Raw genomic sequence first — 26031 nt, 5'->3', positions numbered from 1 at the left:
TAGTTACTGCTCAAAGCTATCTTGGGATGAAATATGTCAACATGTGAAGAAAAACCATAAATGTAACTGCCAACAGTGACTACTTGTGAAGGGTGAAATGAGGGGGTGAGTAGGGAATTTAACTCATGTCTTTAAAAAAATTTTTTTAACATTTATTCAATTTTGAGAAATAGAGCATGGGTGGGGGAGGAGCAGAGAGAGGGGGAGAGACAGAATCTGAAGCAGCCTCCAGGCTCTGAGCTGTCAGTACAGAGCCCAATGCAGGGTTTGAATCCACTGACCATGAGATTATGACCTGAGCTGAAGTTGGACGCTCAACCGACTGAGCCACCCAGGCACCCCATTATGTCTTTTAAAAATTGTATTTTAATTAAAATTTTTTTGAATGTTTATTTTTGAGAGAGAGAGAGAGAGAGAGTGCGCGTGCAAGCTGGGGAAGGGCAGAGAGAGGGAGACACAAAATTCAAAGCAGTCTCCGGGCTCTGAGCTGTCAGCACAGAGCCCAACTTGTGGCTCAGATTCATGACTGTGAAATCATGACCTGAACTGAAGTCAGATGCTTAACCGACTGAGCCACCTAGGCACCCCTAAAAGTTACATTTTAAATAAAGATTATATTTATTGATATAAGTTATTAAGATATAAAGAGGCATACCTTGGAAAATCTCCCTTGCTCTGTCCTCTAGATTCTCAGTTTCCCTCCCCAGAGGCAAACACAACGAACTGTTTGTTGCCTAACTTTCAAGATAACATGGATGCATGTTAAAGCAAGTGCGTTTTTTTTCTTCTACACAAAAATTAGCCCACTTATTTTACTTTTAAAATAAAATTGTTTTTTCAAAAACAATATTGTTATATGAGTTTGAAAAGAAAAAGTGAGGGAATGAGCTGTAGGTAAAGAAGAATGGTAGAGTTTCCATGGGCTGGTCTTGTCAGGCATTCTAAATAATGTGGATAACTATTGTTTAACACACTGTTGGAAGTCCTAGCCTCAGCAGTCAAACAACAAAATGAAATAAAAGGCATCCACATTGGCAAAGAAGAAGTTAAACTTTCACTTTTCACAGATGACATGATACTTTACATGGAAAACCTGAAAGACCACCAAAAAGCTGCTAGAGCTGATACATGAATTCAGCAAAGTTGCAGGATACAAAATCAGTGTACAGAAATTGGTTGTATTTCTGTACACCAATAATGAAGGAACAGAAAGAGAAATCAAGAAATGGATCCCATTTACAATTGCCCCAAGAACCATAAAATATGTAGGAATAAGCCTAATCAAATATGTAAATGATATGTATGCTGAAAACTATAGAAAACTTATAAAGGAAATTGAAGAAGACACAAAGAAATGGAAAAACATTCCATGCTCATGGGTTGGAAGAATAATTATTGTTAAAATGTCAATACTACCCAAAGCAATCTACACATTTAATGCAATCCCAATCAAAATTGTGCCAGCATTTTTCTCAAAGCTAGAACAAACAATCCTAAAATTTGTATGGAACCACAAAAGACCCCGAATAGCCAAAATAATGTTGAGAAAGAAAACCAAAGTGGAAGGCATCACAATCCCAGACTTTAGCCTCTACTACAAAGCTGTAATCATCAAGACTATATGGTATTGGCACCATACACCAATGGACACATACACCAATGGAATAGAATAGAGAACCCAGGGTTGGACCCACAAATGTATGGCCAAGTAATTTTTGACAAAGCAGGAAAGAGTATTCAATGGAAAAAAGTCTTTTTAGCAAATGGTGCTGGGAGAACTGGACAGCCACATACAGAAGAATGAAACTAGACCACTTTCTTACACCATACACAAAAATGAACTCAAAATGCATGAAAAACCTAGGTCCCTTGTTGGGACCTCATTAAGATAAAAATCTTCTGCACTGCAGAGGAAACAACAAAACTAAAAGGTAACCAACAGAATGAGAAAAGATATTTGCAAATGACAAATCGGATAAAGGGTTAGTATCCAAAATCTATATGGAACTTACCAAACTCAACACTCAAAAAACAAATAACCCAATGAAGAAATGGGCAGAAGACATGAATAGACACTTTTCTGAAGAAGACATCCAGATGACCAATAGACACATGAAAAGATGCTCAGTGTCACTCATCATCAGGGAAATACAAATCAAAACCACACTGAGATACCAGCTCACACTGGTCAGAGTGGCTAAAATGAACAACTCAGGAGACTACAGATGCTGGCGGGAATGTGGAGAAATGGAAACCCTCTTGCACTGTTGGTGGGAATGCAAACTGGTGCAGCCGCTCTGGAAAACAGTGTGGAGGCTCTTCAAAAAATTAAAAATAGAACTACCCTACAACCCAGCAATAGCACTACTAGGAATTTATCCAAAGATACAGGAATGCTGATGCATAGGGACACATGTACCCCAATGTTTATAGCAGTGCTTTTCAATAATAACCAAATTATGGAAAGAGCCTAAATGTCCATCAACTGATGAATGGATAAAGAAGATGTGGTTTATGTATACAATGGGATACTACCTGGCAATGAGAAAGAATGAAATCCTGCCATTTGTAGCAATGTGGATGGAACTGGAGGGTATTATGCTAAGTGAAATAAGTCAGTCAGAGAGAGACAGATATAATGTTTTCACTCATAGGTGCAACTTGAGAAACTTAACTGAAGACCATGGGGGAAGGGAAGGGGAAAAAATAGTTATAAACAGGGAGGGAGGCAAACATAAGAGACTCTTAAATACAGAGAACAAACTGAAGGTTGATGCGGGGGTGGGGGTGGGAGAGAGGGGAAAATGGGTGATGGGCATTGAGGAGGGCACTTGTTGGGATGAGCACTGGGTATTGTATATAAGCAATGAATCACGGGAATCTACCCCCAAAACCAAGAGCACACTGTATACTCTGTATGGTAGCCAACTTGACAATAAATTTTATAAATAAATAAATAAATAAATAAATAAATAAATGTAGATAAGTAGAATCAGAGTTATGAACTCTGCGCTCTCTTTAACTTACATGTTTTGAAGACTGGGGAATATAGAACACGTTCAGAGATTGAGTTTAGTCCAAATTTACTGTAGTAGGTACTTCTGGTTAAAATAATATCTCAACCTTATTTTCAGCTTAAACTTAAGGAACAAATATGTCTTGTTTGCTTGACATTTTACTTAGAACAAATAATTTATTGATTTCATTGTAATTGTGGATTTGTATGATATATCACCTTTAAAAAAATTAATAACATGATATATACATCAAATGGAATATTATTCAGCCTTAAAAAGGAAGGGAATTTTGACACTTACTACAAGACATTAGATTAAGTGAAATAAGCCAGTCACAAAAGGAGAAACACTGTGTGATTCCACTTATATGAGCTTCCTAGAGTAGTCAAATTCATAGAGACTCTAAGTAGAAGCATGGTTGCCAGGGGCTGAGGGAAGGAGTGGATGGGAAGTTAATGTGTAATGGATACAGAATTTCATTTTGGCAAGATGAGAAGGTTCTGGAGATGGATGTTAGGTACAGCAGTGTGAATATATTTAATGTCACTGAATATATTTAATGCCACAGAACTGTGCAATAAAAAGTGGCCACACTGGCAAATTTCATGTTATATTTTTATCACAAAAAGAAAGGAAACAACATTTCAGGTTTTGTCAAGACAACCTACTGAGAATATAATAGAAAAATATGTGTATATTTACTATAATTTAATGCATTATACCATAGGTGATATCTTCAGTGAAACACACTGGGCCTGCTAAATTAACAAATGGAAAGAAAGGGTAAGTACTTAAAGAAGTTCACCACTTGAGAAAATGTCAAGAGAGTTTTTCTTGAGTCTTTGGGCTGGACTAAATTTTGCCTATCCCAGAAAACTAGATAGGTATCTACCTTCACAGACTCGGGGGAGGAACCTTCCATATCTACCCATGTTGGTCATCTTAGTGTTTAATAATCTTTATAATCATTATAAAATCTTATATAAATCCCATCTTATGGACAAGCTTCCTTATTCAACCTTTACTGGGAAGAAAATGACTACTTATATTTTAGAAACAAATTTTGTAGTATGTGAAAATATTAATGAACTTGTTTTCTAGGACACATTTAAGAAAGATATCACGTTTTAATGCAGATTCTGGCTATCCTATCCATTCTGACTCAGAAAGTCAGGTAAGATTAAACTGAATAGATAAAATATATACTATCTTTTTAAAAATGTTTATTTATTTTTGAGGGAGGAAGAGAAAGAGCAAGAGTGGGAGAGGGACAGAGAGATAGGGAAAAAGAGAATCTCAAGGAGACTCCGTGCTATCAGTGTAGAGCCTGATGTGGGGCTCCATCTCACCAACTATGAGTTCATGACCTGAGCCAAAATCAAGAGTCAGAGGATTGACTGACTGAGCCACTCAGATGCCCCTACAATACGCAGTATCTTAATTAGTCTTCAGGTAAAAGCTAAAAAGTAGGAATAAAAGTGCAGAGGTTAAGTATTAATTGCCTTAAGGACATATGAAGGCTTTTTGCTTTAAAACATGTTTTCTACCAATAATAAATTGCTTCTAAAAATTTTTTTAAAACTATATAATTTGTTGTTGTTTTCTGTGCTAAAATTTTATATATGAATTTCTAAATGAGTTTCTCCTTACAGACTGAAACTGTGCAAGGGCTTGATGGTTGTGCTTCTTTGCTGCGAGACATTTTAAGAAATGAAGATTCAGGTTTTTTAATTTTTTAAACACCCTTTGCTAACCACCTTTTCTAAATTAATAATTCTCTTAATACAAATGAAGTTTTGTTTTAATTATTAATAGGTTCAGAAATAGCACATTCAGAAAATAGATATAATCCCAGATCTTTAGAAGGCAAAAGATTTGGATCCAAAAAGAAAGGACATGAAAAACATGTTTCTTCAGGAGTCCGGAAAGAAATTTGTAAGTATTTTCTCTGTTTTGTTTTTTGGGTTTTTTTTTTTTGATGTTTATTTATTTGTTATGAGACAGAGAACGTGCGCATGAGCGCGCACAAGTCGGGGAGGGGCAGAAGGAGAGAATCCCAGCAGGCTCCACACTTTCAGTGCAGAGCCCAACTCAGGACTTGATCCCACAAACTATGAGATTATGACCCAAGCCCAAATCAAGAATCAGATACTTAACTGACTGAGCCACCCAGGCGCCCCTTTTTTTGTTTAAATATAAGCTTTGGGGTACCTGGCTGGCTCAGTCAGTGGAATATGAGATCGTGGGGTTGGATCTTGATCGTGGGGTTGAGTGACCCCCATGTTGGATACAGAGATTACTTAAAGAATAAATAAAATCTTTAATATATATATATAATCTTTAATTATGAGGGTTTTGATAAACTATTGGGATTATGCAGTTGGTCTTTCATTTTAATAATATGTGGTTATTAAGGTGTATGTGTGTGCTTATGCTTCTCTTTCTCTATTCAGCTTCTAATTACTGGGTAGTTACTTTGTTTACTATCACTTTCCCAAGAAGAAAAGTAGAAAAAGTGACTGACTGGGTTTTGTAGAAGAAAAGGTTCAAACTCAGAATGACATTTGGGAGGTATATAGAGTTATCTTTGTTCTCCTTACCACTTCTTTCTATAGATAACCACAAATTGGTTTTGTTTCATGTGCATACTTACAGATACTAATTGATTTAAAATCATTTTATGTGTATATATCCTACGTAGGTTTAGCAACTCAACTTGTTGAGCTGCACAGTTAGAATACATGGTACCTAAGAAGGTAAAATTCCAAGTTGGGTAGGTAAGTAAGGAAAAACAGCCTTCCACTGCTTAATGGTGAATGTAGCCAAGAATATTTTACATCCTCCCTGTTAACTTTGCTAACTTTATAAAGTGTAATAATTCAGCAAACAATAATTCAGTTTAGAACAAACAAGTTTTGATTATGTTGCCCCCTGGAGGCCTGTAGAACAAGATAGCCCAAAAAGGAGATGAAAATATCCACAATGGGAATTCAGATAGACAAGAATGAGACTAGCTAGTTCTGTGGTTCAGGCAGGCCAAAAATATCAGCGCAGCAGTGCATGATTAGAATCAGCTTAGGCAAGAGGTAAAGTCTAGAAAGTTATCCACAGCAACAGCCCTGAATATTAAGAGATCTGGATCCAGGCAAACAGGCTGAGAAAATGAGAGTAGAGCATTTATAGGAGTAGAGGTTAATGTTCAGAATGTCATGAGTTGGAGAATAAGGCAGAGAACTGAACAACTTACTAATCCATCTTGGAGGGTAGTCATTTTTAGCTTCATATTATCTTGACTTGCACTGTTCAAGAAGGTATTTAGGTGCATGTGGCCATTGAGCACTTGAAGTATGGCTAGTACAACCAAGGAGCTGAATTGCAAATGTTATTTACTTTAATTAACTTAAATTTGAAAACAGATACTTGACCCAGTTATTAGAAAACTTTTAAGCATGTTTGGAATAACTTGGATATATGAATCTACTTTTTCAACTATCAATTTTATTAAATCTAAATTCAGATCAGATATTTCTGATGAAAATTTTGCATCCAAGTTGAGATGTGCTTTGTGTAAAGTACACACTAGGTTTAAAAGATTTAATACAAAAATATCTAAAAATTTTACATTAATTACATGTTGAAATGTTAATGTTTTGGATATATTGATTTCAATAAAATGTTGAAATTTTACCTATTTTTACTTTTTTAATATAGCTACTGGAAAATTTTTAATTGCATACATGGTTTATATTATATTTCTATTGGGCAACACTGATCTAAACTAGGGACAAGCAGAGTATAGCTTGGTTTATTTATAAGTAATGTTTTGTTATTTATTTTGTAAATAAAGGTTTATTGGAGTGCAGCCATGCTAGTTCATTTATGTATTTTCTATGACTACTTTTGTGCTGCAACAATAGAGTTGAGTGTTGTGACAGAGACCATCTTGTCTGCTAAGCCTGAAATATTTATTCTCTAGCCTTTTAAGGAAAAGTGTGCTAACCCCTGGTCCAAATTCTTAAAGCCAAGGTCTATTTACTGGGGCCCAATGGACAAATAAAGGAATGGTAGCACCAATTGCTCATTCCTCTAATCTCCTCTTTTTTTTCTCAAGGCAGGCTATTTCTTGTCCAGGGCATTCCTCTTTAGGGAACTCTCATTTGGAATGTATGTTGCTGACAATGGTGCCATGGTAGCAACTTTCTGGATCCCAGCTTAACTGCTTACTAGTCACAGTTGCAACAGAAAAGAGATGGCAACACTCTAAGATAATTCAAGGAGGGTTTATTTACAGAGGAACTCATTACAAAGGAATGAGTGGGGTATAGGGAAACCACAAGGGATTATGCTAGCCCAGTGCAAGCAGCAGCAGCAGAGGCCTTAAGAGATGAGGTTAGGGAGAGGTTACTAGGACCCAGACACTGTTATTTAGAGTAGACTGCCATGAGAAGAGCAGTGAGCTTCATTTAAGGAATAAAGTTGACCCAAGTTTCTTCAAAGAGAGGGGTTTGGGAATAAATACTCTGACTTCATGCTTCTTCTTTCTTTGGTACTTGCAAGACTCCCAGTGGGTCAGACCCAGTTGGACCCCTTTTGATGTATATCAAGTCTGGGACTTGATTTTTATTCTTACAGGCTAATAAGTTAGCCTTACTGTGTCATGGATGCTGGCAGGAGACACAAGATTCCTGGGTCAGAGACAAAGGACTTTATTACTCACACAGTAAATAAAGTAAGCAACATGTATGTTAGCGTATTTCCCCCTCACTCCCAATTCCTGTGGGGGTAATGTGATGGACCCAGATGGATGCTGCTCATCCTGTAGGTTTCTTTCAGCTGAGGAACACTGAGCTTGGGAAATCCATTGTGTTGGTAGTGAGCACTTGTCTCAGGGAAACATTACCTTATCCTTTGAGGTTATTCACTACAAACACAACCAAGAGAAATGGCCCAGATAAAGAGCTTAGGTCAAGGCCTTACTTTCTTAGTATACTGAGCAAGACACGTAGGAGCACAAGAGGCCCATGAGGACTGTCTCTTAACAGTGTAATCCATATGGATTAGCATCCCAGGAAGAGCAGTGTGGAGACAAGTAGAGGATGGATTTGGAGGAGCAGATGAGAGATACCTGGCTTTCTAGATCCTCAGACTCTAGAATTTTAAGGAATTTATTACAGCATGTTAACTAGTATCTTATGTATTATTTCAGTTTTAAGATACATTATCTTACTATTTTATGTTAACTGTCTCCTGGGGTGTGATCTTACATATTTTCTGTCTGGAACCTGCCTGATCATTGAGTGTCTGTGGGGTCAAGCTCACCCACCTTATGCAGACTGGGAGTAAGGAGGCAGAAATGCAGTTCCAGAAATGCATGGAGCTTCTTGAGAGTGCTCCCGACATTTAAAGAAAAAACATTTTTTTAATAAGCAACTTTTTACATTTGATAGCTGTTGAATGCTATGGGCACATGGCTCTGCTTTCAGTAACATACATCTATTGCTGCCCTCACCTTGGGGAAATAAACTGCTACAGGGAGAGCATTGATTGCCCCCTTCAAGGCTAGGTGTTCTTTTACATATTTCAAGTTATAATAGGCATCCAGCAGCTCTTATCTGTAGTGGTTATTTGTTCTATATGAGTGGCAGAAATTATCTTACCACTGGACAATGCTTGTACATCCAAGCAGTAGTGCTTGTATAGAAGCTAGGATTCAAGGACTAAAGAAGTTTTGTGGACTGAATAATGAGTACATTCCTTTCATGAGTTCTAGTTATCAACTGACACCAATTAGACATATCATCATCCTAATGTGTTAGGTAACATTTTCATGTAGGGTGGTTTGGTGTAATGAACAAGAGCAAGAAAATATATCTTATTTGTGTTTGTGTATTAACAGGCTCATTTTGTTGGTGGTGGTTTGGCTGGTTTTTTTTTTTTTTTTTCATTTTAAAATTAGTAGTAATTTAAATGCAGTCTTTTATTTATTTATTTATTTTTAAAAATTTTAAGTTTATTTTTTTCGGGGGGGGGGGTCATGGGAGGGGCAGAGAGAGAGGGAAAGAGAGAGTATCCCAAGCCGGATCCACATTGTCAGCAAGGAGCCCGAAGGGGGCTTAAACTCACAAACCATGATATCATGACTTGAGCTGAAATCAAAAGTTGACCACTTAACCAACAGAGCCACCCAGGTGCCCCTAAATGCAATCTTTTATATGAATTTATGGTTTTTACCTTGTCTTGAATAATTTGCTTTAAGATTTGCCTCTTAAATACAAATCTTTAGCATTATCAATAGAGTTTTGTATAGACTAAGTTAATAAAGGAATAGATTGAGTCATTTTAATTCAAAGGCTTTGATTTTTTAAGAGATATGTTTGAAGTTTATTAATTTATGTTGCATGATGACATCTTCTAGCAGATGCAGAGGCATAATAGTGTAGCTCGGCTTTATCAGAGATTGTGAAAACTACTCCTTGAAAAGAAGGTGAATGAGAGCCAATGCTTGGGACCCCTAACTGTAAAATCTAGAATTCATCAAACCAGGCAATTCTGTCTTATAGGACCAAAGAAAATACAAGTGCAGAAGAGAGACCAGGAATCAGGAGGAAAGGAAGATCAGTGTGCAGGATAGCCATGGGCTGCCTGTGATCTCATCCTCCACCATTTTAGGTTTCAAAGCTAAAAATATTTTAGAGATACTTTTCTACTTGATTTATTATAAAATTGTATTTCCAATAAGAAATAATTTTTTTGCAGAAATGTTCATTAACCAGTTTGTTGCTCATCTATTCAGATAATGAAGAATAACTTCTTTTTCGTTTTAATCACCTCAGAGGGCACATGTTTAGAGGTATAGTGTTGATATCGGATGGGAATATTTGTGAATATGAAATATTTACTTGTCTGAGTTAAGACTTTGTAGCAATTTGGTAATAGATCTAACATTAAGTTCTTACTGTGTGCTAGAAGTAGGTGATACTTTTATTATTATCATTTTTATGATGAGGAAGAAGAGGCCAAGAGAGGTTAAGTTAATTTGCCAAAAGTTACTCAGCTAGTAACTGTTAGAACTTGTACTCAAGTCTGGGAAATATGTTCACAGGAATAGATCACCTCAAAAGGAAGCATACCCCAAGTCTAAATAGAAGCATCTACTATCTCATCCATTTTCATAGTCAAATAATAATTTAGTAGTTTTTTCTTTAGATTTTTTTTCAATCTTCATTGGTTATATTAGTTAATCTGCCTTTAACTTTTTGCTTTTACATGTAAGTTATATGCTTTGGCAATGTTTTTATTTTTAGTAAGCTATATATATTTGGAGAATTCCATACCATTTTTTAAAACTTCATTTTTTAAACAATGAGTAACTTGCATAAATCAGTTGCACAAATTGACAAATTTTTGCGTATGTATACACTCATGTAGCTTCCACCCAGATGAAGATACAGAACATTTTTAGCACCCTACCAGGCTTCTGCCCCATCATCATCCTCACCACCTACCCTCATCCTTAAGTAACTAGTTTTCTGACTTCTATCTGCACTGGAGAATTTTACCTATTCTGCATTGGAGAATTTTACCTATATTTGAACTTCATATAAATATACTTATATACTATGTAGTCTGTGTCTGACATCTTTCATACATTATGTCTGTCAGATTCATAGAGGCAGTTGAAAAATGAGTAATTTGTTCTTTTCCATTGCTGCATAGTGTTCCATTGTACAAGTATACCACAGTTTATCCATTTCTACTATTCATGGCTATTTGGATGTTAACATTTTTGGCTACTGCAAATAAAGCTGTTGTGAATATCCTTGTACAGATCTTTTGGTAACCATGAACACTCACACCTGGGAATACATTTGCTGTATCTAGAATATATATTTAGCTACTACCAAAATCTAGATATTTTCTGAATTTATTTTCCACCCTGATAACCAATGATCTACCAAGAACACTCTCATTTCTGTTAATAATCTTATAGAAAAAGTTTGTGAAGGGGATCTCATTAGGGAAATAGATCTTGATACTTTTCTCTCTAGATCTCTAGAGTAGTGCTATGTAGAAAACATTGCTTTTCATGTATTAGTTTATTAATTCCAGGTTTCTCCCTTGTACTACTTTGTAGGTAGACTAATAATGAGACTCTATGGGGGCAAATAATGAAGCACAAGATACAGCCCTGCCTAAAGAAGCTTACAGTTTAGTCAGATAGACAAGAGAATGAAAGATAAGCAATATAGTGTAATGTGCAGGTGACATATAACTCATATAGACACTATGTGCTCTGGGATGGTGAAGAGCGGTCATTGGAGTAGAATGATTGGAAAAGGCTTCATGGAAGAGGGAAGCCTTCAGATGAGCCTTGGTGCGTGGGTAGAATTGAGTTGGAAGAATGGTTCATCACAAGTAATGTTATAGGAAGGTGAGAGAAGCTTTTTGTGTGTCTAAATTGACTTGACTGGAATGAAAATTTGAGTTGGAAAAAGTTGGTGGGAAAAGTTGGTTGTGGTCAGGCTTTGGAAACTTTAAATGCCAGGTTAAGATTTTCTTTGAGGGCCCATTGTCTAGATTAAGTACACTTTTATTCTTGGTCTTGGAGCTCTGATTTTTTAAAAAAATGATCCAAGCATTCAAATTTTTACAGACTATTCTGTCTCTCCTATTCCGTTTTCCCCTGAGAGCATGAACTGGACAAGGAGCAAGGTGAAAGAGTTTCACTGGATTTTTAAAATAACACCCTTAAAGAGGGGTCTTATAATTGAAGGAGAGATTTCACAAATACCATTTAATAGAGACTTTAAAGATGTAGTATAGATAATTTTTGACTGGAGAGCTTACACAATTCATTAACTACTTTTAAAAGAGAATTTGAGGTGATTTTCTTTAGGGGGTGATAGTGGTAAAGCCCTTCTGTAAAGTATATGGTGAATTGAGCTATTTCTGAGAGTCTTTTTCTTCCCTTGTATTTTATGATAAAAGTTTTTGAAGAATCCTATTTCAAGAATTTTTTTTCCTTCTTCCACATTAGTATCTTCAGATAATAAGAAATATGTACCTAATGAAACTTCTGCTGGAAGTGAGAGAGACTCATCAGATATACCACAGAATTGGTCATTTCAAGATCATTATAGAATGTATTCACCGATAATATACCAAGCCCTCTGTGAGCATGTGCAGACCCAAATGTCACTGATGAATAACTTGGCTTCAAAGAACAACCCTGATGGAATTCCTGCTATACCCTACCATACCATGTCTGGTTCTGGTTAGTATGAATGATGTTTTAAAATGCATGAATATAAACTCTAATTAAGTTTCCTACTTTTTGTAAAAGCAGTATGAGATGTGATAACTTTTTCCCCTCTTACCTTTTAGAGTCTCAGGCAACTCCACATTCTAGTTATGGCTTACCAACCTCCACCCCAGTCCAGTTACTTCAGCCTCCATCCTGCCCTCCTATGGTTCATTCTGTGGGTACATTTTATACATTCTACAAATAATTATTTGCCTTTAGAAATTGTCACCTTGAGAGAGAAATTTGAATTTACTGATTGTAGTAATGCCCTAGGATGTAAATACTAATTATTCAAATTACTTTTTACTAGAAATATTTTACCCATTCATTAAGGACAATGTGGGAGGGGGAGGGAAAGAGATCAGTAGAAAAAAGAAATCACCCATACCTACCACTTAAGCACAATTGCTGTTAACATATTGATAGAGCACTTTCTAATCACTTAATTCTCTGATTTTGTTTTCTGGTTTTTATTTAAGTTTACTTTCTTTTAAGAATATGGTCATAGTTAAATTTTATAAGTTTTATATACTACTTTTTTTATTTAGCATTTTACTGTGAACGTGTTTCTGTATTAATATATACCTTTTGTAAATTTTTAATAAGTGAATGAATACTCTAGTTAGTGGATATTCTGTGGTCTATGTAATTGCTCCCCTATGGTTAGACATTTAAGTAATAGCTTTTTACTACCATAACAGTTCTGTAAACATGTTTGTGCAAAAGCTTTTTGTATGTTTGAGCTTATTTTCTTGCAATGCAATTTCCCAAAGTGGAAGTTTGTTTCAGTCCCAAGGTGGACTGATTTTTGATGCCTTTAAACCATATGTGATATTTGTAAACAATTTATTGTAGTCATGGCTTTATAATGTTCCCATATTGCAGGGGGAACTAATTAATAAGCTTGAAAAAACTAGAATATTGTGCTGAGGGGAAATCTGGCTTCCTCACTGGTGATCTATAACTCCATTCTGCAGAAGTCATTTTCTAATATTTCTGGTTTGAGTTGATTATAGTTAATGCCTACAAGTCAGTGCTCACATTTTTGAAGGCTTACCTTGTTTTTTTCTGTCTTTAGGAAGTTCAGACTGATGGTGACAACCAGTTTGCATCACAAGGTAAAACTGCTTCTATGAACTGTACAAATGTTCTACAGAATTCCTTCAGTACTGGTCTTGGAGTTCCACGCAGCCTGCCCAAAAGTGACAGGCCACCTCTTCCACCATTCCAGCAGCTGGGTCTTGTCAGTGGGATTCTGCCACAACACGAAGTTCCTAAGGAACCAGACCTACTAAAATGTTTTCAAACATATATGAATCTATTGCATTCTCGTCAGCACAGTCAGACACACCAAAGCCCCACTCTGTTTCCACCAGCTTTCCTGTCCAGTAATGAAGATAGATGTGCCAAAGAACACATTGGAGAAGTCCCAAGTGAAAGAAAGGATTTAAACATACACGTGCAAGATTCAAGAATAAAGGATGTGCAGAAAGCAAAAAATGTGAACCAGAGTGCTGAAAAAGTCAGAACTATAAAGTATTTGTTGGGAGAGCTCAAGGCCCTGGTAGCAGAGCAAGGTATATGAGCACTTTTAAAATGAATTTCTGTGGTGGTAATGCTAAATAGCAGTATCATATTATTTAGTCACCATTTAAATTTAGAAAAATCAACAGAGTTTGTGATATTTTCCATAGGAATATGTCTTGAGCTAATAAGGAAGTGAGTTCTGCCTATTTTATTGTTTAGATTTTGATCCCTCATGTTTCCTATGGGTTTGAAATGTACAAGAAAGAATCAAAACAGTCTTTTACTTGCAAGCATGTATTCATTCTACTTGATTCTGAAGGACCTTGGAAAGATTCAATCAAAGAGAATTTATAGCCATAAACTTTTAGGGGTTAGAAGACCCCTAAAGATGATTAACTCCCTAGCATAGACTGGTAATTTTTCCTATTTTAAAAAGATGCAGAGATTTTCTTCCTATAATTTCTTTAATAACCAACTGTTGCAAAGGTTTAACAAATCTGACTCGGAGGAGTAATCCAAACTTTTTAATGCCCTTTTCAATTTACTTGTGGGTTTTTTAATTAAATCAAGACAAATGTCTCAGATGGAATTATGAGATTTTTGAGCCAAGTTGTATTCATTTGTTTTCATTGTGTGTATATGCTAAATAATGGCTTTCACTTGGAGTGAGTTACAGTTTTGGCATCTTAGAAACTAAACACAGTAATTGATTGTGGAAGCACTGACTGAATACCTAATATTTTCAGACAAAAAGAAATTCCAAATCTTAAAATGTCTTATAGGAAGAACATAGCACTATTAATTTGAAGGCTCAATATATTAAAATCTCTGTGTTTTCAGACTTTCAATTTATCACTATTCTCTTGACCAAATACTGAATCATGATAACAGTAATAATAAGAGTAATAATGTTAGGTATCATTTATTGGATACTTACATGTGCCTGGCACTGTGCTATTTTATATGCATTATCTCATTTAATCCTCACAGCAATCCTATGAGGTATTGTTGTTATCTCCAGGTAACTATGGAGAAGAAATCTAGGCTCAAGAGTTAAGAAGTTTGACTAAAACTCTATTGCTAGAAAATGGCAGAGCTCAGGTCTCTGCCTCTAATGCTTATGATCAAAACCATTCTACAAAGGATTGGTAGGGAACTTCTCAGTAAGTGTTTACTATGTCCTCAGATGTTTACTATGTACATATACTTTACATTAGGGGGCTAAAATACCCGTGGGATTGGGGCGCCTGGGTGGCTCAGTGGTTAAGTGTCCGACTTCAGCTCAGGTCATGATCTCACAGTTTGTTGAGTTCAAGCCCCAAGTTGGGCCCTGTGCTGACAGCTCAGATCTTGGAACCTGCTGCGGATTCTGGGTCTCCCTCTTGCTGCCTCTCCTCCACTCACGCTCTGTCTCTCTCTGTCTCTCAAGAATAAATAATAAAACATTAAAACACCCGTGGGATTGAGTCACATTTTATAATTTAAAATATACTTTCTACTTCTTTAGGGTATAAGAGAGTTAATATTATAATTATTAAATGTTTTTAGTCGACAGAAAATTTGAATGGAAATGAAGGGGCAAATATAAAATGACAAAAGATCTAAAATCCACCTACCTGTCTGTCTGCCACCTCTAAAACCATGCACTCTCCACAATTAATAGCAGAAATGGTACTGCTTTTGATGCAACACCAAATAAGGTGTGACTGGTTGTTTTAAATCTACTTCATAATATTAAATACTAAAACCTTATCAGAGAAGATCCTCCCTCAATATTTTGCCAAATTGAATCACCTAAAGAGAATTATTTGCTTATGCCAGAATCAAAGGTTGTGTTGTAAACGTTAATACTGTAATCAATTCTAGGAATCCCTTCAGCAATGATAAGGAATCCAGTAGTCCTTTGGGAATATGAATATGAACTGGGAGACATAGTTATCTTCTTACTAGACTCTAACTGGAAAAAAAACCAAAACACTAATAATCCTGTGATTGAAGATTAATCTTTAGTTTACTGAATTTTTTTAGAATTCTTTTGAGTAAGCAAATTCAGGCAGCAGAAAAGAGGAAAATAAAATTTATATATCAAATTTATAAGTAATCAAGTTGTTTGTTTATAGCAAGTATGTACATATCTGGGAAATTTTCTTTTTTAGTAATATACATAAATAATCTTATCCAAAAGCAATTAATGGTATTGTTTTTATTATTTCTTTGCCCGTACATAGAGGATTCAGAAATTCAGAGATTGATTACAGAATTGGAGATGTGTATATCTCTGCTTCCAGCAATAAGTGGAAACACAAATATTCAAGTTGAAATAGCACTGGCTATGCAACCACTAAGAAGTGAAAATGCCGAGTTACGCAGGTAAGCATTGTTCTTTGCATATTTTTGTCATTTGCAGAGATGTCCCATGGCCAGAACAAAGGTGTGAAATGAGATATCTAGGACTCTGTGTGAAAAATAGATTTAGTATTTTATTGTGTTTCTACTTTTACCTCTCCATTTCTAAACATTGCCAGCATTCTCTAACTTCTCTTCTGTTGCTTCTGCTCACTGGTACGTCTTTCCTCCCACCTCCTTTACCTCCATCATCACTTGGTCATAGGGTACAGAGGAAAAATGAAGTTCCTCAAGGTATTTGTCAGGCTAGTCTAGGCTCTGCTGCAATATGAAACTTAAGAATCTCAGTGGTATAGCACGGTGAAAGTTTCTTTCTCCCTCATGCCGAGACCAGCATGGGCCGTCATCCTAGGACGCAGGATTTAGATTTCCTCTATCTTCTGAGGCCACTGTCTCATGAGATAATGTTTTTCAGGGAAAAGAGAACATGGATCTGGCACACTGTCTCTGTACCTCCCAGCCCAGAAGTGACAGTCTCACTTCCACTTCTATTTTGTGGGCTAAAATGGGGCAATGACACATATGGTCGTGCCTAATGTAAAGGTCTGGGACATAACATTTTCCCATACTGCCCGTGCACCCCGGAAGGAAAGGAGAACCTGATCGGGGTGAGCACCAGTAGCTCCACCACACTCAGTCACAGAAAAAACTCAGTTAAATTCTTAGATATTTTGTCTTTTGGCTATCATAACTTATGTTGGAAACCATTTACATATTATTAGCAATATCCTAACTTTGCGTGTTTCAGCGATGACCACCAAGGCCACTACTCCAGGGTTTATACTTTGCAGAGAATTAGAATCCATTTTCAGTGCTTCTGCAGCACTGCAGTGTGAGTGCGTCCTGAGAAGGTATTAAGAGTTGTATGAGCTGTAGACATTGTATTGGGTAGGACCTGCAAGGACCTGCACAAACATTTTTAAGAAATCAGAAAGCAGTAAAATAGGACTCCTAGTTGGGAGAGCAGCTTAAATTTATAGATCTGGAGCCTGCAAAGGCATAACACCTAGTGAGATTTGCTTGCTTAGGATTATTTCTCTAATGGTCATTAGTCTCTAAGATACTATGATATAAGATGAGGTTGCTGGTTTTAAATTTTAATAATAACGTCTTCAGTTCTGACCTAAGCGATAGCATTAATTTTTCAAAATAAAAAACAAGTATGAATAATAGTAATGGTAATAGCCAGGAGTACTACTAACATTTATTGAATGTTTCTGATGTGCCAGGTTATGTCCTTTATATATGTCATCTCTTTAAATTCTCAGAATGGTTCTGTTGTGTTATTCTCATTTACACATGAGGAAACCAATGCACAGAGAGGTTATATAACTTATCCAATGTCATGTATATAAGAAGATTCAAACCAGGCAGTTTGCTTTTAGAGGCCAAATTATCTTAATTTGTACACTTCTGCATTGCTTTTGCTAGGAAGTAGAATCTAACTTACTTATACTTCAGTACTTCAATATTTAAGTGTATTTTGTGGAACAAAACTGTACTGTAAGCTGTTTGAAAGAAATATGTTTTTAAAGGTATGACTGTCAAGTAATTTTTTTTTTCTTAAATAAACATACCAGAACTTAGTCTCAGACTATTGTCTGTTTTAACATGTGCCGATGGGAAGTATCAGGAGTTCTTATTTATTTTCCTTCTTTAGAACATTTTAGAATTGTTTTAGGAGCTAATTTACAAGCCACTCAGGAAAATGAGACATACTACTTTATTGGTCATTGCTTGTGTTTAATTTTTTAAAAAGGTATTAGTTTGATGTTCAACCACTTTCTTCAGACATGGCACCAGATCTTTTTGGTTCTGTGTCCTTAGAGGACAAAGATTATATAGCATACTATTCCCACTGTTTACTTGACCTTCTAAAAATGAAATTATTGAAAAATAAAGAATTTGTCTGTTTGTCTTTTTAGTGGAATGAGGTTTCCAGCAGAGGTATAGGAAGTTTTGTGCCTCTTTGGTAACTTTATTTGGAAAGAGTCATCTGTAATTGCCATTATACATAGGTTTATTAAAAAGTGTTTTTCAGCATTTTCAATCAAAAACATTTTTTTTTCTGTCTGGACATTTAGAAACTACATGTTTCTATTTAGCCAGAAAAGTGATCTTTCAGGACTTCTCTTGGAGTTTATTGCCATCTTGTGGCTTAAAAAAAATAGCCAGGTGCAATGATTCTATGGTATTTGGGCATGGCAATTTGGGCTGCACAATTTTTATTTGGAACTTCTGATAAAATGCTCAACATTTAGCCTTCCTCGTCCCTTCCCATGAAATATCTATAGTGCCCAATTCATTGTGACCCCCAAAAGCCCTGGCACATTCCCAGATTTCCTGCATGAGGTTTTGCAGGGTTACTACTTCCAGTTAAGAACCATTGAGCTCTAGCTCATTGAGTTCCTTAATATTTATAGGGTAGGTTAGAATTCATGACCACTTCCTGACTTTAGACTCAAGTCTGAGACCACTATGTACTCACAATAGAACAACAACAACAACAAAAATGAAACAGAAGTGAGTGGGAGGAGACATGGGTGGCATTTGGTCTTTGGGCTTAGTCATTTGACAGATGGTACATAATTCTCTCAGATGGAAGCCACTGGAGGAAGAATATATTGTTTATTTGTTTATTCATGTTATTTTTGAGTTTGAAGATAGGGAAAAGCCTGTGAGTTAAGATTTAGATATGCAGAGTTTGTCATTTAGACCATCTGGAGATCTATACGGTAATAAGTAGAGCACAGGAACAAGATCCAGGATAGAAATGCAGACTTGGGAGTTACTCCCTGAACACATTTTTGTTGAGTTATAGATTTGGCACTGTTGTAGGCACTGGAGAAAACGGTGATTAAGAACAAGTGATTTGTTAAAAAAAAATGAACAAAAAAACCCTAAGTGATTTGTGAAGTGATGTGACCTAGGATGGAGCTAGAGTGATGCTAAGCAAAATTAGTCAGGGAAAGACAGATACAATATAATTTCACCCACGTAGAATTTGAGAAACATAACAGATAACATAAGGGAAGGGAAAGAAAAATAAGATAAAAACACAGAGGGAGGCAAACCATGAGACTCTTAAATACAAAGAACAAACTGAAGGTTGCTGGAGGGGAAGTGATTGGGGGAATGGGCTAAATGCGTGATGGGCTTAAGGAGGCCACTCCTTGGGATGAGCACTGGGTGTTACATTGTAAGTGATGAATCACTGGGTTCAACTCCTGAAACTTATACTACACTGTATGTTAACTAACTTAAATTTAAATAGATTAATTAAAAAAAAAAAAGAACAAGTGATTTGTTATCAGCGTGTAAGTGGTAAATTCATCAGGAAGGTATAGAGTACGAACGTAGGCAAGGGTGAACTGGTGGGAATAACAGCTTTTTAGGGAAAGGACACAGGAGGAGGAGACTGTGAGAGAAACCCAAGAAGGAGCAAGTCAGGATATGGCAGGAAAGCTGGGAGAGGGATGTCACAAAAGCCATGGGAAGGAAGACTTTATAGGAAAGATCTTTGCATAGCATTCAGACTAAACAGACTGACAAAAGAGATAAAAGAGGGTCGAGAATAAACATCACCAGATGAATTGCTCAAAGAAAACCCAAGAAAACCTGAAACAGTATTCCATAGTTTTAAGGAAATTAAGGATAATAGAATCCTTCTTAAAGGCAGGAAAAGAGAGAATGTTTAAAGGAGAAAAGACAGGAAAAGGAGAAGAAAAGTGAATTAGATGAGGTCAGGAAAATGAAGCAAAAAATCTCACAAAAATGAAAACAAAATAAACAAATATGAAGTCAGGGACCTTATATTCCATTAGGATATTTTTTATATTCCATTAGAACCTAAGTAATATGAACGCTCATTTTTGTTGTTTTTTTAGGTTTTGCTCTTTTCCCCCCCAAATCTTTTGGTTTCAATTACTACTAAATTCATAGTTCAGTGGCTCCAACCAGCCTTCACTTATTCTTCTTCCCAAACCCTTTTTCAAAAAAAGTATTGATATATACATATATATATATATATATATATATATATATATATATAAATATAATTGACATATACCTATATATATAATTGATATATATATGATTTTGTGGTAAGCAAACATATATATAATTTTGTGGTAAAATATATATGACATATTTGTCTTTTTAACCATTTTGTAAGTATACATTTCAGGGTCATTAAATACATTCACAATGCTGTGTTCCCACAACCACTATCTGTTTCCCCCAATTTTTTTCATCCCCAACATAAACTTTGTACCCATTAAACAGTAATTGCCTTTCTTCCTTCCCCTTAGCCTCTGGTAATGTCTGTTCTCTTTTCCATGTGAATTTGAGAAGGCTGAATGTTTGTCCCTTTTATTTGCTGCTGTATTTCTAGTGCTGAGAATTGTGCCTAACACTCTGATAAATGTTTGTTAAATGACTGAAGGCATGGTGGATAAGCTTGAAGAAACAAAACAAAATAGAGAATAATTAAAAATTATTGTAAAGAAGATACATATGGAAGAGAAACAAAGAATGCAAAATTTGGCATAATTAGCGTTCCTGATAAAGAGAACAGAACAAATGGATTAAAGATAAAAGATATGTAAGGGTGACTGGATGGCTCAGTCGGTTGAGCGTCCGACTTTGGCTCAGGTCATGATCTCACAATCCGTGAGTTCGGGCCCCGCGTCAGGCTCTGTGCTGACAGCTCAGAACCTGGAACCTGTTTCAAATTCTGGGTCTCCCTTTCTCTTTGCCCCTCCCCCACTCATGCTCTGTCTCTGTCTCTCTCTCTCTCTGTCAAAAATAAATAAACATTTATAAAAAAAATTTTTTTTAAAGATAAGTAAATAATGGGAAATTTAGTAATCTAAAGATCTGTGTCAGAGGATCAGCAGGGCATTCAGGATCCCAGGAAAACTATTATAATGATCCACACCAACACATAAGCTAATAAAGTCACTATATCATAAGGATAAAATAAAATTAACTTTTATAGACACTCAAAATAAAAGCAAATATATAAAAAGAAAAATATCAGGCTGGCCTCAGCCTTTTCATAGGAATATTCATTGCCTGAAGATCTTAGAACATTATTTACAAAGAGCTAAGGGAAAGTAAGGATGCCTCAAGAATCCCATATGTGACCCAGCAGTCCTTTCCATGTAAAGTCAGCAGTCATAATCTCAGGAGTGCAAGAACTTAGAAAATACGGCACTCTTGGACTCCTTTAAAACGAACAAAAAAATCATTGAATGGCAAATTCCAGTCAACCAAGAAATGAATTCAAATAAAGGAGTGGATTAGAGATGAACATTGAATCTATACATAGAACTAAGACAACTATGAGAATTAAGGTTACAGAGTAGAATGTGTTAGTAATCTTCACAATATAGATTCAAAATTAATGTTTTTATATCCTATTTCCTTTATTTAAAGTTATCTAGGAATAATATTTCATGAGGTAGAGAAATATTTGTCTAAAGTTCATTAGTTCTAATTTTACTTGTTACTTTTTCCTTCAGATAAAATCATGTAATCCTAAATTCAGTACATAATATTTTAAAATAGTATTTTTTTAATGTTTATTTATTTTTGAGAGAGAAGAGAGACAGAGTGCAAGTAGGAGAGGGACAGAGAGAGAGAGGGAGACACAGAATCTGAAGCAGGCTCCAGACTCTGAGCTGTCAACACAGAGCCCGTCGCGGGGCTTGAACTCACAAACCGTGAGATCCTGACCTGGACGGAAGTCGGCCACTTAACTGACTGAGCCACCCAGGCACCTATAAAATAGTATTTGTAATATTATCCTATTATTTAAAAATTCTGTTTGGCTAATTTTTTCCTCTTTCTATAGGCTTAAAAAATATCTAAATGATATCCAACAAGTAGTGATTATTATTTCTGCTTAGAATTGTGCTAGAGGTTCTAACTAGTAAAATAAGGCAAAAAAAGGAAATAAAAGTCTTTTATTTATTTAATTTTTTTAATGTTTTTGTAATGTTTATTTTTGAGAGAGAGAGACAAAGCATGAGTGGGGGAGGGGCAGAGAGAGATGGAAACACAGAATTGGAAGTAGACTCCAGGATCTGAGCTGTCCACAACAGAGTCCCATGCGAGGCTCAAACTCATGAGCTGTGATATCCTGACCTGACTTAAGGATCCTCAAGTCCAACATTTACCCAACTGGGCCACCCAGGTGCCCCTATAAAAGCCTTTTAAAGTACAGGCTGTATTATTCACAGGTGACATGATAGTCTTTGTAGAAAATACTACAGAACCTACAAAAAAGCAACTAAAATTAATAAATGGGTCTAGCAAGGTTGTAGGATATGAGATCAATATACCGTAGGCAATTATATTTCTATATACTGGCAATGAACAATTTGAAATGAAATTTAAAAACAATACTTTTAAGAGTATTGTCAAAAAATATGATCAATTTAGGGGTAAGTTTGATTAAAAACGTGTGAGACCTGTATACTGAACATTATAAAACATTGCTGAGAGAAATTAAAGAAGACCTATATAAGTGAGAAATAAACCAGATGCATAGATTAAAAGACTTATTATTGTTAAGATGTTAGTTCTCCCCAAATTGATCTATAGATTCTATGTAATTGTGGTCAAAATCCCAAGAGGTTTTTCTGTAGAAAGGTGATTCGAAAATTTATATGGAAATTCAAAGAATCTAAAATAACCAAACCAAAGCAACTTAAGGAAAGGAGAATAAAATTGGTACTATACTATTTCAAGACATAAAGTTATAGTAACAGAATGGAGTCCAGAAATAAACTCACACACAAAGGTAACCAATTCTTGACAAAGATGCCAGGGAAATTCAATGGGGAAAGAAAGAATAACCTTTTCAATAAACAGTGCTGGAACAATTGGAGAGCCATATACAAAACAAAAACAAAAAAAGGAAAGAAAAAAAAACCTCTTCAAACTTTACCTTACACCACATATAAAAATTAACTTGAAATAAATCACGTCTAAATGTATAACTAAAATATACAGAACTTATAGAAAAGATAAAAAAAATCTTAGTCATTCTGGGTTAGAAAAGATTTCTTAAATATAACGAAAAATATAAGTAGAAAAAATTTATAAGTTGGACTTCATCAAAATATAAAATTTGCTCTTCAAAAGACACTATTACTAAAAGTGAAGAGGCAAACAACAGAGAATATTTGCAATACATTTAATGAAGGACTTATACATATAGGACATATGAAGAACTGTTACAACTCAAAAAGCTGGCAAAGTATTATAATGGACACTACATCAAAGAAGATAGATGGATATCAAATAAGCATATGAAAGTATCTCATCATTAATCATTAGGAAAACGCAAACTAAAACCATGATGAGATAACACTACATATCCATTAGAATGGCTAAAAATTCAAAAGACTATACCAGATGTGAGTAAGGATGTGGAGGAACTGGCACTTGCATAATTTACTGGTGGGAATATAAAATGGTACAAATACTTTGGAAAATAGTTTGGTAGTTTCTTAGAAATTAAACATAAACCATATGATCCAGTCATTTTGTTCTTAGGTATGTATTCAGAGAAGTAAAAGCATATGTCCACATAAACGCTTACTTGTGAATGTCCATAAGGAAACAAGCTAAATGTCTGTTAGCAGGTGAATGGATAAACAGATGGTGGTATGTTCACACAATAGAATACCATTCAGTAGTGGAAAGGAAAGAACTATTGATATGTGCAACAGCATGGATGAGTCTCAAAATCATTATGCTGAATGAAAGAAGGTGGGATAAGTATGTATCATATGATTCCATTTACAATATAATTGTAGGGGTGCCTGGGTGGCTTAGTTGGTTAAGCATCCAACTCGATGTCAGTTCAGGTCATGATCTCACAGTCATGGAATCGAGCCCCACATGGGGCTCCATGCTGGGCATGGAGCCTGCTTGAGATCCTCTCTCTCCCTGTTTCTCTGTTCCTCCCCTGCTCATGCTCTTTCTCTCTCTCTCAAAAAAACAAAACAAAACAAAACAAAAACTAATATAATTGTATACTATATAAATATATAGTATAAAATTCCAGAAAATGCAAACTAATTTATAAATTAGTGGTTGTTTGGGAAGGGGATATTATGAAATGGAGCATGTGGAAATTTTGGGGTGTGATGAATATAGTAATTGTGGTGATGGTTCCACCACATCATATGTTAAAAACTAATCAAATTATATACTTCAAATATGTGCAGTTTAATATGTTTTTTTTTTTTTTTTAAATTTTTTTTTTTTTCAACGTTTTTTATTTATTTTTGGGACAGAGAGAGACAGAGCATGAACGGGGGAGGGGCAGAGAGAGAGGGAGACACAGAATCGGAAACAGGCTCCAGGCTCTGAGCCATCAGCCCAGAGCCTGACGCGGGGCTCGAACTCACGGACCGCGAGATCGTGACCTGGCTGAAGTCGGACGCTTAACCGACTGCGCCACCCAGGCGCCCCTATGTTTTATTTTAATAAAGCTATATTTAAAAACAATAAGTACACTGAAAAAAGAAATATTTGCCTAAATGTCAGCAGTTCTTTTCCTTTGTTTAAATCAAGTATATGAAAATATAATACATAATATTTGCTAAAAACATGTGCAACTATTAAAAAGATTTTTTGTCATATCATTTTTTATAGAATAGTCATGTTTTATTTTTTTTAATGTTTGTTTATTTTTGAGAGAGACAGAGTGTGAGTGGGGGAGGGGAGGAGAGAGATGGAGACAGAATCCGAAGCAGGCTCCAGGCTCTGAGCTGTTAGCACAGAGCCCGATGTAGGGCTTGACCTCACGAACTGTGAGATCATGACCTGAGCTGAAGTCGGACACCCAGCCGAGTGAGCCACTCCAGGTGCCCCTAGATCAATTATGTTTTAAAAGTCTGGCTTTGAAAACTGGGAATGAGAGGGAAGGAGAATAGGTAACTGTACAGTTGGGTTGGAGGGAATATCTTCTTAAATATGGGGGCTGTTTTGTTAATCTTCTCAGCTGAGGCACATGAGCCAGTAAAGTGTGAGAAGCTGTAGGTGCAGAAGAGAAAAGGCGTGGAATAGGAGCAGAGTCCTTTAAGGTAGAGGAAGAAATGGGATCGAGGAAGTTGATGAGGTTCCCCTTCTCTAAGACTAGAAGAAAGAGGTGAGGATTAGTGTATATATATGGATACATTTGTACCCTGGGCAGAAGGATAACAGTTTGTCCCCAAGCCATATTATTTTTAGTGAAAACAGGAAAGTATCCTACTGAGAGTTGGAGGATAGGAATGACAGGCTTACAGTGAGGGATGAGAGTTTAGGCTGGTCATATAAGGGAAGAAGAGAAGAAATTGACCATGGATGTACAAAAAGATTGTCAAGCAAAGCTTCTGTCACATACTTGATGTGTAAGAGGACCTCAGTACCTTCTGTTTTCCTAGAAAATACCAAAAGCAGCATTCTAGTTGGAGTTGCAGATTGCCAGTCTCTGTTGCCTTTTCTAGATTCTCACTCTTTATTATAAAGGGGAAATTTCAGAAAAGTAGAATTGTACTGAAACAAACATGGGATTGTATAATACTGTTGTACTTCTGTAGCTTGCTTTTTTTCATTTTATAATGTGTCTGGAAGATATTTCCATGTCAGTACATGTAGATATCTCTTTTTATTTTATTTTTATTTATTTTTTTTTTTTAGATATCTCTTTTTAAAAACAACACCTGTGTATTAGTATTTCTTATTATGGATGTACCATAATTTATGTGGCATTTT

The 26031-nt window shown here is 35.8% G+C and overlaps 1 protein-coding gene across 3 annotated transcripts in view; it reads left to right on the top strand.

The window, feature by feature from the left end:
* The window catches only part of CCDC14 (coiled-coil domain containing 14), a 50415-nt gene that overhangs the window by 5717 nt on the left and 18667 nt on the right, over nt 1-26031 (top strand). Inside the window, exons 2-10 of one of the 3 annotated variants that reach the window (XM_060639754.3) lie at nt 3745-3800; nt 4119-4191; nt 4670-4739; nt 4833-4952; nt 12055-12291; nt 12402-12496; nt 13400-13439; nt 13698-13898; nt 16077-16218. In XM_060639754.3, coding sequence (XP_060495737.1) covers nt 3745-3800; nt 4119-4191; nt 4670-4739; nt 4833-4952; nt 12055-12291; nt 12402-12496; nt 13400-13439; nt 13698-13898; nt 16077-16218 — 1034 coding nt within the window. Of the gene's footprint in view, nt 1-3744; nt 3801-4118; nt 4192-4669; nt 4740-4832; nt 4953-12054; nt 12292-12401; nt 12497-13399; nt 13899-16076; nt 16219-26031 lie in introns of all 3 variants that reach the window. The other 2 variants (XM_060639755.3, XM_078453071.2) reach the window with 2 other exon arrangements.

The sequence above is a fragment of the Panthera onca genome, chromosome C2 (assembly GCF_046562875.1).
Source record: "Panthera onca isolate mPanOnc1 chromosome C2, mPanOnc1 haplotype 2, whole genome shotgun sequence".
NCBI lineage: Eukaryota > Metazoa > Chordata > Mammalia > Carnivora > Felidae > Panthera > Panthera onca.
Note: the sequence above shows the minus strand (reverse complement) of the source record. Positions and strands in the feature narration are given on the sequence as shown.